Here is a 15,571-nt window from a genome sequence, read left to right on the forward strand (position 1 = left end):
GTCAACTACTTATTGTCTATCTGCTGTATACCTGGACCATTCTAAGCTTTATCAGGGGCAGAAAGCTATTAGGCTGTATCTCTGAAGCCAAAGGAGTTATTTGGTAAGAAGAAGTATGTCGAGAAGGTGAATAAGCAAGCAAGGTTGCCCATAGGTACATATTTATCTCTAAAGGTATCATAATTGTATATCGACCATATGATATAATATTATAAAACAGGATGGCACCTAACACATATACATACATACAATGAAATGTAGATGAATAATGACCACAGAGACTATAGTATTCAAAACATATAGTAGACTATTTCTCAAGAAACAAATATGCTTTAATTCAGGTCTGATTTCCATAAAAAGAAATTAATGCTTTTCAAGACCTTATATAGTGTCAGTGGGGGAAAATCTGGATTTGATTAGAACTATAAAAGACGTGTGCAAATTTAATATTCAGATTATAAACTGGCCACCAGAAAAAGCATTTGTGGTTATGGGAATATCTAGATACTTTGAATAAAAATAGTCCACACCTTGGGCTGGAGGGATGGCTCAAAGGGTAAGAGCACTGACTGTCCTTCCAGAAGTCATGACTTTAATTCGCAGCAACCACATGGTGGCTCACAACCATCTATAATAAGATCTGGTGCCCTCTTCTGGCATGTGTATACATAATAAATAAATTAATTTAAAAAAAAGAAAAAATAGTCCACACCAACAATGCTGTGGCTTCTTTGAAGATATGACCCTTTCCCCTGTATTATAATATATCCTTATCATCTTTGTGATTACTCACAATTTCTTTTTCCATGTAATTGCATCTATGTACAATAAATCTATAATGTACAATAATCTAAAATATATCACTATAACTGGGAATCAATTTCCTGTGTATGAAAGTCCTATATACTCTCCTTTCCTAGAATCATACAAAGTAAATGACTATAATATGATGATGATGGTGATGATGGTGATGATGATGATGATGATGATGATAGTGATGATGGAGATGATGGTGTTGATGATGATGATGATGATGATGATGATGATGATGATGATGAGATTTTCACCAGGACCAGAACCAGGGCTTTGTAGCAACCATTCATTCAAGGAGCTAGTTTGGGCCCTATCATTTCCAAGAACTGTTTTTATAGGTGTGTTTCAAACTTGGGTAGGGGATGTTTGGTAGAGACACATGTTCCTTTTTCATTTAGTATGTGCAGGTGTGTGTTCGTGCATACCATGTGTTGAGGTCAGAGAACAGCTTCTGAGAGTTGCTTATCTCCTTCCATTGCATGCATTCCAGGGATGGAGCTCAGGTTGTCAGGTGACAGGCACGTTTATCCACTGAGCCATCTGTCCAGACCAGTAGACCTTCTAAGATAGAAACTTTTCTCTCTGAAGCAGGAAAGAGTAAGAAAGGGAAGGGAGAGTCAAAGGGAAATCATGCTTAACATGCAACATATACCTGTAAGGAAATTTTAAGTAAAAATAAATGAAATGTCAATCAAAAAAGAAAATAATGTATCTGGTTAAAACCTTCAGATTTAAAACAATAACAACAAACCAACCTTAGTGAGAAAACTTAAGTAACTGGTGCAAAGGAGTTTAAATGGAAAACAGGAGCAGTGAAGCAAGTTAAACTGAAAGGCTGATTCATATATTGCCAAGTAAGTATTTCTCAAGGACATGCAAACAGAGTGGCCCCAAGCTTCCGCTCTCTCCTACCAGGGTGACCAACGAAATAAAGTCCAAGCCAGGAAGAATTCATGGAGGGCAAAGCCAGACACTGGCTCTTGGAAGATTGTTGGAACTCAGAGAAGTGGTGTCTGAGGAACAGACTGTTCTAGAAGGGGTGCCTCAGTGATCGTGTGGCTATGTGCAGGAAATTATCCTGTTTCAGCCCCTAGCTCGACACTCTGGTGGTTTTCATGGCGAACCTGTGGGGTGGGGCAAGAGATAGGTATCCAAAAGGAAAAAGAGATTAGCTCTGGCAAAAGTCACAGGAAGCCATCAGACCAGGGAGAAGAAGCTACTACTGGGTGGGAAGGGTGAAGGACTAAGGGACTCCAAGGGCACTAAGTTCTTGAAACAAGTCTCTGAAGCTATATTAACCTGTACTTGCATGCTTGTAATGGGAGTTTTTCGTTCATGCTAGCTTGCTTGCCCTCAGAATAAGATGTGGATTAAGAGGTAAAGTGTTCTTACAGCGTTATTTTTGTCGCTTCGATCGAGCCTGCTCATAGATTGAACAGAGTCGTTTTTAAATAATACGGCTCTTAGTCCCTCTGTTCTTGGGAGTCTGTGCTGGACCGGCTCACGCAAGCTCATGGATGTCATGCTGGATTACTGTGAATCATCACTATGGATCCGGTGGATCATCCTTGCCTCCCTCTTTGAGACAGTCCCTTGCAGAGGGACTCCATTTTCACAGAGCCTCTCTAGACCAAAAGCTGGACCTTGTGCCCTGTGATCTATCTGGCCTTTGGAGGCACCAAAGGGGCCCTGAATTCTCACACCATCCAAGTGGAGACAGAAGTAGGGATAGCTGCTTGGTGTCACCTAGGCATCCACGTTCAGCCTACACTCAGACATACGTTGTACAAACCATTCCGCAGTCACCATTCCTGGGGCACAGACATGTGGCATTGGCGCTGTGCTGAGGCCAGAGAGAGAGAAAAGAAAGCTGGAGACGTAGCTCAGTGGTAGCGGGCTTGGCAAGGCCCCGTGTTCGATCCCCAGTACTATCACAAAACTGAGTTTCTTAAATTGTTATTGTTGCCTCTCACGTGGGTAGTTTTCTGTACAAAATAAGCAGATCTGTGTGCATGCGTGCGTATGCATGGGTATGTATACATACGAGTATGTGTGGGAACACAGCTGTGTTCATGAGAAGGCATGTGTGTGTGCGCGTGCACGCGCACGCGTGTGTGGTGTGTGTGTGTGTGTGTGTGTGTGTGTGTGTGTGTGTTATGTGCATTAAGGCAATGGGCACATCTCTCCCACATACCTCTTTTCCCTAGGGAACTGCTTCGACGTAGAAGCTGTTCTTAAACAACCATTGCAGACCAGGAAGTCTGGAATAGATCATGTGGCCCAGGCTTCCACCTCCGCGAAGTCAAGTTATTTTTTAAATCATATTTTATTAATAAAGGACCACCCTGTGGTGGGAGTTGTTCCTTTCGACCATGCTGACCTCCATCAAACCTTCCCAGTCCAGAGTCTCTTTGATGAAACGTTAAGTAAATTGTGCAGAAAGGAAAGCAGCTACGGGCAATCTGAAGATACTTTGCGCTAGTCTTGAGTCCTGACATGCCATCCCATTTGGGATGCCTACTGTCTTGCTGAATATAGATGGCTGATGGTGGAGCCGGATGGTCATTAGATCAGCTCTCAGCCTCAGCAGTTCCGTAGGCTGGGCCCTCTCTGCCAACTGCTAAAGCACAGATGCCTGCACAGAGCATGTGCCCACCTTTCAGATGATGGCGCATCTTTGACCCCGCCATCCCAGCCACTGGCTCTCTGAGGACCACCCCATGCCTGGCACCTGTTTTGAATTTCCAACTGTCGTATCTTTCTGCCCCACTCTGCCCATCATTGACCTCTGTGTTCTTTCTGTCCCTTCCTGGTTTAAGAGCCTCTCTTCTCCCTATTTCCATTTCTATGCCTCATGAATACGACACCAGTGCGTTTAACCATTGGGTTACTTAAGTCAGTCAGACAGACAGACACTCCCTCCATGTTAAAAGCAGGATGCCAGCTTGAGACTATTCACATGGTTTTCCTTTCCCTGTCTCCACAATGGAAGGAATAATTGGGTGGATATTCTTTCTACAGCTGTTCACTAGCGGACCCTCAGTGCACAAATGTTGGTGATAAGCAAAAGGATGACCACATTCTAACTTCCCAACCCCAGGAATGATTAAAAGAGACAGAGAGAGAGAGAGAAAGAGGGAGAGAGAGAGAGAGAGAGAGAGAGAGAGAGAGAGAGAGGTCAAGACTATTATGTACTGCCTTTTATAAGCCTGTTCTGGATGTGTCAAAACTATACTTGCCACTCCACAAAACTGGGGTGTGTAGGGATGGGAGGGATCAAGAAGTAAAATGTATTCCCAAGATTAACTGTGTCTTAGCCGCAAACCAACTCGCCTCTGTCTCCCTGCTGTGACAGATGGCGACTGGTGTGTTGGCCTTAAGCGCGGCAGACTCACTGTCCTCAGGCCTATGGACATCTGACACAGAGCCCAGTAGGCTAATTGTAGGTGTTGGCTCACAGCATTCTTTCTGGAGCTTGCAGGAGAGAATCCATTTCCTGCCTGCCCCTGCACATGCCCAGAGGCTTTAACACATTCCTGGGCTTTCACCCTCCTTCCTCCAGAGCCAGCCTCCTGGCTCCTCTCTTCCCTTTCTCCTCTCGTCCTAGCTTCCTGGGAACTCAGGGAGAAAGCCCTTTCTGTTTTTAAAGCTCCATGTGGTCAGGTTGAGCACACCTTGCTATACCAGAGTAACCCCCCACTCCCCTTCACCCCAGCTTCCACATCCACCCTTGAATTACATCTGCAAACATGAAAGCCTGTTGTCAGGTTCTGGAGGTTGGGAGCTGGGTGTGGACATCTGTGGGAGGGGCGAGCTGTCCTGCCTATGACAGCCAGTCCCTGAATTCTATAAGCAATACAAGAGAGTAATGAACAAGATTAGGTAGGAAGGAGAGCGGCAGAACGCCTCAATACACATTTACGTCCCCGCTCTAGAGAGAAAATGGGACAAGCCTGGAATGCCAGTCGTCTCGTGGGAAGGTAGACAAGCCTCGCAGTTTGTAGAGTGTCTTCTGCCCTTGAGTTCGTATGTGCAGCGATAACACATATAGTCAACAAAATACGTGTATAGGAGCAATTCACGTGGAAGTCTACCGAATTCCACTTAGCAGCGGTGGCATTGAGGTCAGCACAGGGGTTAAGCAGGAAAGCTTAAAGTCTAGCTAGTTGAAATGAGGAGTAGATTTCGCTTAAGTGAATTAAACCGCTGTGATCTGGGTGTGAGAGAAGTTAGATAGCTCCACTCTCTGGCACCGAGTAGGCTTTTAAAGCTCTGTTTGCCAGCGTGCTCATCTGGGTGGGACGTGAAGCTGTCCATCAGAGATTCCTTTCATTCTGGGCTAAGTCCCTCCGGACAATCGCTTCTGCTTTTTACCCAAAGAACAAGTGAACCCTGTGGGACAGGGACCTGAGCTGTGTCTCAGTTGATTGCAAGCCAGGCCCTCCAACCCCAGGGCCTTCTCGCTGCTATCAGAGATGGGGAAAGGTATGCAGACTGCAAGCCAAGATGGGGTGTCATCTCTAGATACAGTCAACACCACCCCCTCCTCGGGGACTGGAATTTGGCGGCTTTCCAAGCTGTCAGTGACCAGCCCCTTTTGCCAGGCTTGGTGATGAGATCACCATCAGCGTGCCACTGATGCAGAAGGGCCTGCTGTTCTGGCCTGCTACCAGGCTGACTACTTACTGCCCTCCTCTCCCAGGGGAGTGGAAACACGGGACACCCTGTAAGGTCCAGCCCACCCCTGAGCCAGACCCCGACTCTCCCTCCTTTGTTGTGTGGCTTCCTTTTCTCTGTCATGCATCTCCTGGATAAAAGGGATGAGGGGGGTTTTCTCAGATTTGATTTCTCAGTGGGATCTGTTTGCTCTGGAAGCCACCTCCACCAATGCTAATTGAGACCAGAGCTCAGAATGAGGGCCTGAGAACATCACGGGATGAGCTTTTGGGGGGGCTGATTTCGGTTCATCTAGTCAGAACTGGACCGTGAGTACATGCCACAATAGCAGGATTCGCCGTTTCCCAAAGGCTGCACACAGCAGCAGGCTTTCCCCTTTCACTTACTAACTACTGCAAATGAGTTATTTATTTCTTAAAGTTAAGCATATAAAGTCTTCATTTCAAAAGTTCCCAGCCATCCTGGCCCCTGAGAAGTCAGCGATTGAGAGTCTGCAACTCTCCAAGCGCTCTGTAGCCTCCAGGTCTAAATTTGATGAGCGTCTATTAGAGAGATTACAGTAAAAAATAACAATCAGCTCTCCGACGATCCCGTGTGGAGGGGAAGGGTGGGGAGGAGTAGATTTGGCTGAGGACAAGCCCAGACTTTCGTCACAGGGACAGACCCAAGTGTTAACACAAAGGGAAGACAGGAGCATCCTGCAGAGCGCATTTCAGCCCCAGATACCATGGCCTGCGCGCTGGCCCAGCCCATGCTCTGACCTCCAGGCCAGGTCCCCTACCTCAGCCACTCCTGCTTTGACCAACTGCGGACAGACATGCTTAGCGGATCCGGGTCCCAGGGAAGGCGCTGCCTGGCCACACTCTCCCAGTGAGTCCTGCACTTTGCTTTTTCAACGTCTCTTTTCTTTCTTTCATTTTTTCCCTCTCTCTCTCTCCCTCCAACAAAAGATTTTTTTTATTGTGGGAATGGGGAAAAGAGAGACTTGGAGGGGGTGGGGAGGGGGGAGGAGAAGGAAGGGAGTGTGTAAAAACTTTGCGATTTCAACTGCGGGGGTGGTTTGGAGTCACTGGTTTCCCGGGTTTCCTCGTTTCCATTTTCATGATGCCTTAGCAGGGGTTGGTTTTACCTAGGACCCGGCTTTCTCTCTTCCAAATCCAGGCCAAGGGGCATTGTGCTGCTGAAGGTCTGCTGTTAATTTAGACCTGAGCCCTCTGCCTCGCAGCCAGCATTTGCCGAACTCAGAGATTTCAGCGAGCCACGGTTGCCCAATCCCTAAAGTAAACAGCCCAGAGCCCTCAGCACACTGCCCATCCACTGGGCCTGAAGGAACCCCAGAGCATATGCTATTGATCAGGGGGCTGTTCAGATAACAGGGGGCTCTGAGGCTTTTGGGTTCTGAGATCCTGGAATGTGAAAGCCAGAAGGGGCCTCTGGGATCCTTTCAGGGGTGATGCTGTCTTTCCTCAGACATGGAGCCCAGAGAGATAACTCGGATTACCAAAGCCAGACAACAGTCCATGGGGGAGCAGCTCCTCTGTTTCCCCTGTCCCCAGAGCAAAGGCCCTTTCCACACAGTCGTCTGTGAAGTCTGAAACCCTACCGGGTCTTAGGAGAAGGGAGCATGGAAGAGCAGGGAGGCAGATGGCCTTGGGATGAGTTTTCCCTGTTTCTGAGCGTTTGGGCGCCTATTCAGGATCACAGTCACTGTTCCTGCTGCCCAGTGTTTGTGCAATAGTTGATCGAATAAATAGAAGACCTTGATGGGGTCCTAAGAAACGCGCCCCGCACCCCTGCAATATTTGCAGGTTTCTTGGTTAACCAATTTCTGTAAGTTAGTCACTCAAATGGGAGAGCTCAGAGGGGTCTGGGAAATTGTCTATACAGTACAGCACTTGTGAAGCTTAAGAAAAAGTAAACTTTTAAGGGGTCCTATTATGTAACAATGGTGTTTGGGTTGAGCGAGTGTGATCTAAAGCCCCGAATCCCCGTTACACTGCCCCATCACAACCCCATTGGACATTTCTACCCCCTCTCCTTCTGGCCTCCAACCCAAGTCCAACAGTCTCTCCTAAAGCTCTCTTAGGATCCTAGGGCTCCCTTGAAAGGCTCAGAAAGCACCGATCTTTCCTGATGCCTTGATTCCAGATGATGAGACAAAGACACGTGGAGAGGGAGGTAGAGGCCTTGTCCAGATCCCCCCAGCCGGTCGGTCAGCCGCAGAGCCGGGAAGGAAAGGCCTCTTCCTCCATCCCCCTTCCCGCTGCTCTCCTTTTCCAACCTGGGCCTGGCTCTCACCACCCAGCATGCCTGTGGTTCTAGCAATGTACTTTCGCCATACTTCTCTCTCTTCTTCTCTTCACTTCCTACTCCCGGCCTTGCCCTTGGATGATGCAGATTTCCACCCGTTTGGTCCGAGGTCTCAGTCTCTCTGTCTTACCCATCCCGTTCCCAGCCCAGGCCATCTTCATCTGTGAGGCTGCTAGAGCCCACTTTCCTTCCGACAGCAAAATTTTCCAGAAGAACATCATGAGGGCTCCTGCTCGGGGCCAAATTAGTGCCTGCCGCCTCCCATGTAGCACTTGTAGTCTGCCCCCATCTCTTCACACGCTTGCTGCCTTCTTCCTTGAGCATCCCCAGTTCCTCTATTCTCTCCGCTCTAGTAACCTGTGCGCATCCTTCTGTTATTAGCCTGACATTAAAGGTAGTGGACAACGTGTCTGTCTTCTGAAAGTAATTCATTTGATGGCAGGAACTGGTTTGAATGTTCAGAATCCAGGATGACGCTGATACTGGATTTTAAACACACACACACACACACACACACACGCACACACACACACACACACGGATATGGATTCGGAGGTAAACATATTATTGAAGAAACCCAGCTTACTTACTACAAGTCTCTGCTTCTTTACTCTGTTTCCATCATTTGAATGTACATAAAGGCCTCTGGACACTTTGCTTTGTAAGAATTCTTAGACTAAATGCTAAAGCAGGTGCTCGACCAAGAGAACTAGAAATTCCTGTGTGTTTCTATCAAGTAATTTATCTCAGTTTCATCACCTACGGTGCAAGATTAGCACTGAGTTTTGTTTTGTTTTTAAAGAGGTGCATTAAAATTCCTGAACACCAGGAACTACGCAAGGGCCATGGTATTTTCTGGAGCAGGTGCGAATGGCTCTCCAGAGCTTCGGATTCTGGGCTGGGTTTAACTTGACCCAGTGAGCATATCGACAGGTTCCATCCCTTCCAGCTCAGCGTTTCCCTTGTAGCTTTTTCTCATGTTCCCAAAGTTCATGAAGTTTACTTGAGTCAAGACTTGGGGTTTCCCAGAAATACTAATTTTAGTCCAGTCAGAGTTGTATTTCTTACGGACTTTCAGGATGAAAGATCAAAGTTCGGTTTTTTGTGGGACCAAAATGGACAGACGTCCTTAAAGCTACAGAACCAGGGCAGTGGGGAAATCGTGTAGTTCATCCTACATCTAAGGGAAGGAGTTTGAGAACATTGCAGTGAATTAATAAATGACTGGTGTAATCTTATAAGACTTCTTTAGAAATGACAGAACAAACGGTACCCAGAAATGTCATTGTCAGTAGTGCTGAGGAACTGGAGAGATGGCTCCATGGTTAAAAGCACTGACTTCTCTTTCCAAGGATGCACAAGACTTCCAGCACTCACACGATAGCTCACAGCAGCCTGTAGCTCCAGTTCCAGGGTGTTCGAAGTCTTCTCCTCTATGGGTACCAGGCATGCACATGGTACACAGACCTACTTGCAGGCAAAACACCTATCTCCATTAAAAATTTAAATAAAGAGTATTAGAATGCCTATTTCATCCAGTGTGTCCTGGGAATATAGCATTTTGATTTTCCAATGGCATGGCTTTCCTAACAATAACAGACATCATTTCTTTCCTCTCTTTACAAACAATATTATAGTACATTTAAAATATTTTCCAATTCCCGGGCATTGTCATCATCAGCGTCATTTTCAGACATGCGGTAAAACAGTGATGGATGCCCATCCCGAAATGTGCCCGCCACCACTCTGAACTTCTGCTGTTGCCTTTCCTAGTATCCATCAGTGCACTGGCTTCTCATGTCGCAGTCTGTTCTGCAGTGGCCTGGGGTATCAGGAAAACCATTCGTCAGAGTGAAAGCCAGCAGCCCAAAGACAGTGGCCTTTTGTCTTACAATTTGTGATTGTTGCTTTCTGTTGCAAACTAGATTTTAATACGTATGTGTGTGTGTGTCATATCACATATATCATATGTTTCACATGATATATATATATATGATACATCATATGATATGATAGATATCTTAGCTTTAAAAAACTTTTATTTGGCGTGTGTGTGCGTGAGTGTGTTATGAGATGTGTGTAAGTACAGGTGTATACATGGAGGTCAGAGGACAACTTTCAGGAGTCAATTCTCTCCTTCCACCTTGCTGAGGTGGGTCTCTCTTGTCTCCACTGCCCTGTGCATTCCAGGCTAGGGGGGTGGCCTATGAACTTCTGGCCTATTCTGTCTCTGGGTCTCATCTTGCCATAGGAATGCTAGGATTACAGATGTGAGTCGCCACATCCAGCCTTCTGTGGGTCCCAGGGGCCAAAGTTGGGTCTTCCGGCTGTGTGACAGGAACTTGTGCCAGCTGAGCCATCTCTCCAGCCCCAAAGATAGAGTTTTAAGTGGTTGTGTTTTCTGGACCTCTTCTTTGGAGCAGAGTAAAATGACACTATTTATGAGGCATAGGAAAGAAGGGCATGAAATGGCTAATTTTGCTTCACAGGTACTGATCACTCAATCGAGACTGTTGCGGAAATGGGTGGGGAGTCCCTGCAAGCCACCATGGAGACACTCTTGATCCTTTGCACATGTCTCCCCTGGGAATGGCCGGTTCACTATCTAGGTGCCTGGTCGCCCTGTTTATGTAGCTTTCTCCTTTCTTTTCCCTGCCTTGGTTGGGGAATAATCCTTCACTTTAAACTGCTTATCACTTCCCTCCTGACCCATCAAAAGTGGTCCTGCAGAGGCTAGACCAACAAGACAAAGAGGGCACAGGCGCAGCTCTCCTCGGGAAGCTGACTTCCGAACTGGGTGGGTGAGGATGTGTTTCCCACGGGCACATGGCTACACTTCTCTGCCCTGGCATCTGCCCACGTATCTTGGGCTGCAAAGGTGGCTTTGGACTCTCTGGCCTGAGATCCGAGCTACCGTATGGGGTGGTGTTTGAAGCACCAATGTGAGACAAGTGGAAGTTTTGGAAAGGTCTTCCTAGAAATGTAGCCCTGGCCGGATTTGTTTCCAACCCTGATTGAATTTTTAAGAGGAGTCATCTAAAATGTGTAAATCTCCCTCATTTCCATCTAGTCATTCAGCAAATATTCAACTGAGAATTTCCGGTACTAGTTGGTCTTGTTGTATCGGGCACTAATAGCACTAAAAAGAACAAAGAGCAGGCTATGTCCCTGAGCTTATGTCATTCTGTAACCTCCCAAATACTTCATGAGTGTTTGTTTAGCCATCCGCCTACATCTACCACACACACACACACACACACACACACACACACACACACACACACATTTAAAGCTGTGCCTTCAGTCAGAGTAGCACAGGTTGCACGCTAGTCAGCATTATCTACACCAAGGGTCTCAGTTTTCTTTTTCTCATGACCCTCTAGAAAGAAATTCACTTTTCATTAAGGCCATATATTTGAATGGACATATTATCTCTGTGTGTAATATAAATATGCCAACAATGTTCACTTTTGCAGTGTATACTATTCTTTGACATTTTCTGTACCACTCTAGTTCACATTAAAATGGTGACCTGACCCACTAGGGAGCTTCCATAGGCTGCAAACAGGTCACATTCTGAAGGGCGAAGCATGGAGCATACTGAATGAGCATCTTTGCTTTGATCCCTGCATCCATAGCAGCTTGCCAACCTCTGTCCACCCAGGCTGGAGGACCCAGGGGTCAGCCTGAAGATGGAAAAAGGGCGATTTTGGATGGGAGTCAGAGAGCCTCAATTCTGGTCTAACTCCTGTAGCTGGTGCCATGATCTCCAAAACGTCACCTCACCTTGCTGTGACATGACTAGGCTACTATAAAGGAGATGCTATCGCCCGCTGTGCACTGCTCAAGGGTGAGCAGGGACGTCCAGCATCATGGTATCCATTGACGTATGCAGAAAAGCACTAAGCACAGAGCCAGTGAAGTTGTTGTTCAATAACCTTGCTCTCCCAATGAAACTTTAATACCAGAGGAACACTTAGGGAGACCATGTGTTCTCAATAGAGCTCAGCAAGATTTCTGAAACTCGCTGCACCATGATGCAACTTCGTAAGTGAAAATCTCAGCATGGCACTTGTTTGTGATGTTGTAACTAGCTCCACAACTAGGTCACCTCGCCCTTCTGCCCTTTAAATACTTTTGCTGGTTGTAAAATCAAAGAAGCAACTAGGTGGTCGGTGGGTTGTAAGTTCTGAGCCAGTTTGTGCAAGGCACACTTGGCCTGATGTTATGTTTTATTCCACAAGGTTGCTCAACATTAATTCCCACTGTGTTTAAGGCCACTTTTTATTAAAGGTCACTAATGGTAAACAAAACTCTCTGGTAGAGGAAGTTTAAAACAATAAACTAGTAGATAAAAAATATGGTATTTTTTTCCCACATTTCCTTTCTAATTTATTCTAAACCTCGTCTTGCACAGATGCTGATTAAAACGAATGTGTCTTTCAACTTGTGCCCGATCCCTGTTGAGAGTTAGAGTCACTCAGGACATTTCCCCATCGCAAGTTACCTCTGCCTGTTCCATTTCATTCTGACTTTGTTTTACCTTCCCACGGCTGTTTGCTAGTCATGTTCTTCAGCTTTTCATCTGCATTGACAAAATCGCCTGAGCTAATGAACTAAGTATGCAAAGGTTTGTTTTCATACATGGGTTCAGAGGTGTCATTGTCATGGGTTTGTGGTCATTTGGCCTTGTGACTTTGGGCCTGCTGGTGGCACAGTGCGTCACGGCCCAAGTGCGTGGTGGGGGAGACAGTCTGTAAACGTAGCTGCTGGGAAGCAGAAAGACATAATAGGATCAGGACATAGACATTCTCCTGCTAGCTTCCTCCAAGTAGGTTCCACCTATTAACAGTAGTACCACCACCTCCCACCTAGTGCTACAGACTGGGACCAACCCTGTGACCCATGGCAGTTGAGTCTTCCTCTCCTCGTCGGTCCTCTTTTCTAGAATTTTGTCCTCCACGTTGCTCTGTCTTTCACTTTGGGGGTTGGAGACAGAAAATAACAACCAAGTAGAAACTGTCACCCTATCCCTAAGAGAAGAACGCGCACTGGCCACTTTTGCACTTTAGAGCAGTGAACTCTATCAGAGGCAGCTCATCACTACCCTGTTGCAGCAGGCTTTCTTTTGGGCCACCAACCAGCTCCTGAATCATGACATGATGACTTATTATTAACTATAAATGCTCAGCCTTAGCTTAGCTTGTCCCACCAGCTCTTATAGCTTACTTTAACCAGTTTCTCTTCATCTACACTTTGCCACGGAGATTGTTACTTTTCTTTCATTCTGTATAACTTTTCTGCTTCCTCTGTGTCTGGCTAGCTGATGGCTGCCTGGGTGGATGGCCCCAGGCGTGTCTCTTTCTCTATCTCTATCTCTCTCCTTCCCTCCCTCCCTCCCCCCCTCTCTCCCTCATTCTCGTTCCTCTCCAGCCTAGATTTATCCTTCTATTTATTCTCTCTGCCTACCAGCCCCATCTACTGCCTAGCTATTGGCCATTCAGCTTTTTATTAGACCAATCGGGTGCCTTAGACAGGCAAGATAAAACAGCAACACATCTTTCCATCATTTAACAAATGCAGCATAAACACATGTAGCGTACACAGTTAAAGTAATATTCCACAACACCCTGTAGAGTTGCCAGGGGAAGACAATAACATGAACACTGCTAAGCAGCGAATCTATGATGCTTAAGTGTCTCCACAGACTCTTGTGTTGTACACTTAGTCCCAGCTGGTGACCTCTGTTTTGAGGGGTTGCAGAAACTTGAGGAGGTGGAGCTTAACTGGAAGAAGGTCACTGGGCAGAGGGTAGGGCTAGGGGAGGTTTTGGGGGATGGGCGTCTTGTCCTGGTGGTTTGCTGTTGTTCTCTGCTTCCTGTTCATCCTGAGGCAAGGTGAAGTACATCCTCTGCTACAGGCTCTCACCACCATGATGTCTGACCTGAGCTCACAGAGCCAGGTAACCACGCACAGAATCCTATTGGCTGTTTTACCTTTTTACCTTTGCGAGGCTGCTGGCCTAGGTCAAAGGCCACAATTCTTCCCTGAAGGTATTCCCTTGAGTGTTTGGGTCACAGCTACAGGAAAATTAACAACAGCAAACAGGCTGTTAATCTCACTGCGCCCTGACTCTCCCTCCACCTGTGGGGAATACCAGGCATTCCCTGCCTTACAGGCTAGCAAGAGTTAAAGGCACCAGAGCACAGGAGCCTCAGTGAAGCTGAAATGGGCACGGTATTACCCCTTACCACTGCTCTCCCCTCTGAGCTTTCCCCTCCTCAGAGACCCCAGAGTCACTGAGGTTGGGGCAAATGGAACCGAATCCAGTTTGAGGTTCACCTGCGCTCACTAGAATATTTTCCTTTTCAGAAAGTCTCTGATTTCGTTTGCTTTGTTTACTTCCTACTAGAAAGCACCCAGCCATCCTCAGGGCAAGTCTAATCTTCAGGTACATTTGTTAAACGTTGACTTTTTTAAAATTTTCTTGTTTGTCCTAAATGGGACAATATGGTGAGACTATGGTGAGAGGCAGGGTTTGCTTGCTGTTGAGCGCCATCATTTCTCACGTATTCTTGACAGGTTAGGAAAGTGTCAGTTAAAAATCCTGACTTGAGCATCTTAAAACTCTTGGGTCCCAGTTCCATCTGTTTCTCACCAGTGTGCACCCAGACCGAGGGACTTAATGTCCGCAAGTTTCATACTGCATCCCTCTACAAAAAAGAGGGAAATGGCCGTAGTTAACACAGCTCCTGGTATTTGCCAAGAGTTCAAAAGGCAGGAGAGGAGTAGGTGCCTTACAGTGAGAGCCATTTATGGGAGTCGGTGCGTAGGAGATGAACGGAGGAACTGGGCTGCTAAGTGATCGCAAAAGCAGGGCCAACTCTGATGGGGTGAATTGGTTTCCTGGGACTGCCAGGGGAAAGTAGAGACAAATTGGTGATTCACAACAGTGGAAACCCTACTGTTCGGGAGGCTGGAAGTCTGAAATCAACGCGTCAAGGGGGACCTTTAGGGAAGGTCTATCCTGGCCCCTCCCAGCTTCTGATGGCCCCCGATGTTCCTTGGCTTCTGGCTTCAGAAGAGAGTTTCACCTGCCATTCTTGGTTTCTCTTTACATGGCTTTCCCTCTGTGCATGTCTGTGTTTGTGTCCAAAGGATACTAGTTGTACGGGATTGCACGGTACTCTTGGGACCTCACAGGCACCGTGCCGGTCGGGATATCAGTATACCTCTGTGGGGAATGCAGAGTGCGTGGGCCCCCTAGAATGGCATGGCACTCAACAGTACTTTTAAAGTTTGCTAATATCTCCACAAAATGGACAAACCTCATACATCCTGGAAGGGGCTACTAGATAGGCTCTTAAAAACTGAGTATTTTCTAACCACCGAAGTTCCCTAGACCTGAGCACAGCAAGGGGCTTTTCTCTTGGAATGAAGGACACCCAGGAACTGTCTATCACCTTCGTTAACTTCAAGGCAAAGAGCAGAGCAGACATGGAAAAGCTCGGGTCCGCGAGAGCTCACGCTCTCCCCCACTTTCCCCTGCATGCATTTTAAATGCCTGACCTCACTTAAATATGCACTTTGATCCATGAAACATGAGGAGCCCTGGTCTCACTCAGGATTGGTGATTTAGGAGGAGACCATGGAGAAACTCCTACCCCGGAGAGTAGAGCACCCCTGTTAACCCAACTTCTCCCAGGTGGCCTGAAAGGCTAAGAATTATTAGCTCTGCTCAGAACTACAGGTTAGACTCCCCAATAGCCCC

General features: G+C 46.8%; 1 protein-coding gene across 5 annotated transcripts in view; it reads left to right on the forward strand.

Annotated features, from left to right (window-relative positions):
- Cald1 (caldesmon 1) overlaps positions 1 to 15,571 on the forward strand; it is a 191,377-nt gene that overhangs the window by 111,522 nt on the left and 64,284 nt on the right. The window contains exon 1 of one of the 5 annotated variants that reach the window (XM_050148020.1): positions 6,124 to 6,360. The exons of the other annotated variants lie outside the window; for them this stretch is intronic. Coding sequence (XP_050003977.1) covers positions 6,308 to 6,360 — 53 coding nt within the window. The 5' untranslated portion in view covers positions 6,124 to 6,307. Of the gene's footprint in view, positions 1 to 6,123; positions 6,361 to 15,571 lie in introns of those variants that run through there. 5 annotated transcript variants of the gene reach the window in all.

Source organism: Alexandromys fortis, unplaced genomic scaffold (assembly GCF_014885135.2).
Source record: "Alexandromys fortis isolate MF-2015 unplaced genomic scaffold, M_Fortis_MF-2015_v1.1 scaffold_57, whole genome shotgun sequence".
Taxonomy (NCBI): Eukaryota; Metazoa; Chordata; class Mammalia; order Rodentia; family Cricetidae; genus Alexandromys; species Alexandromys fortis.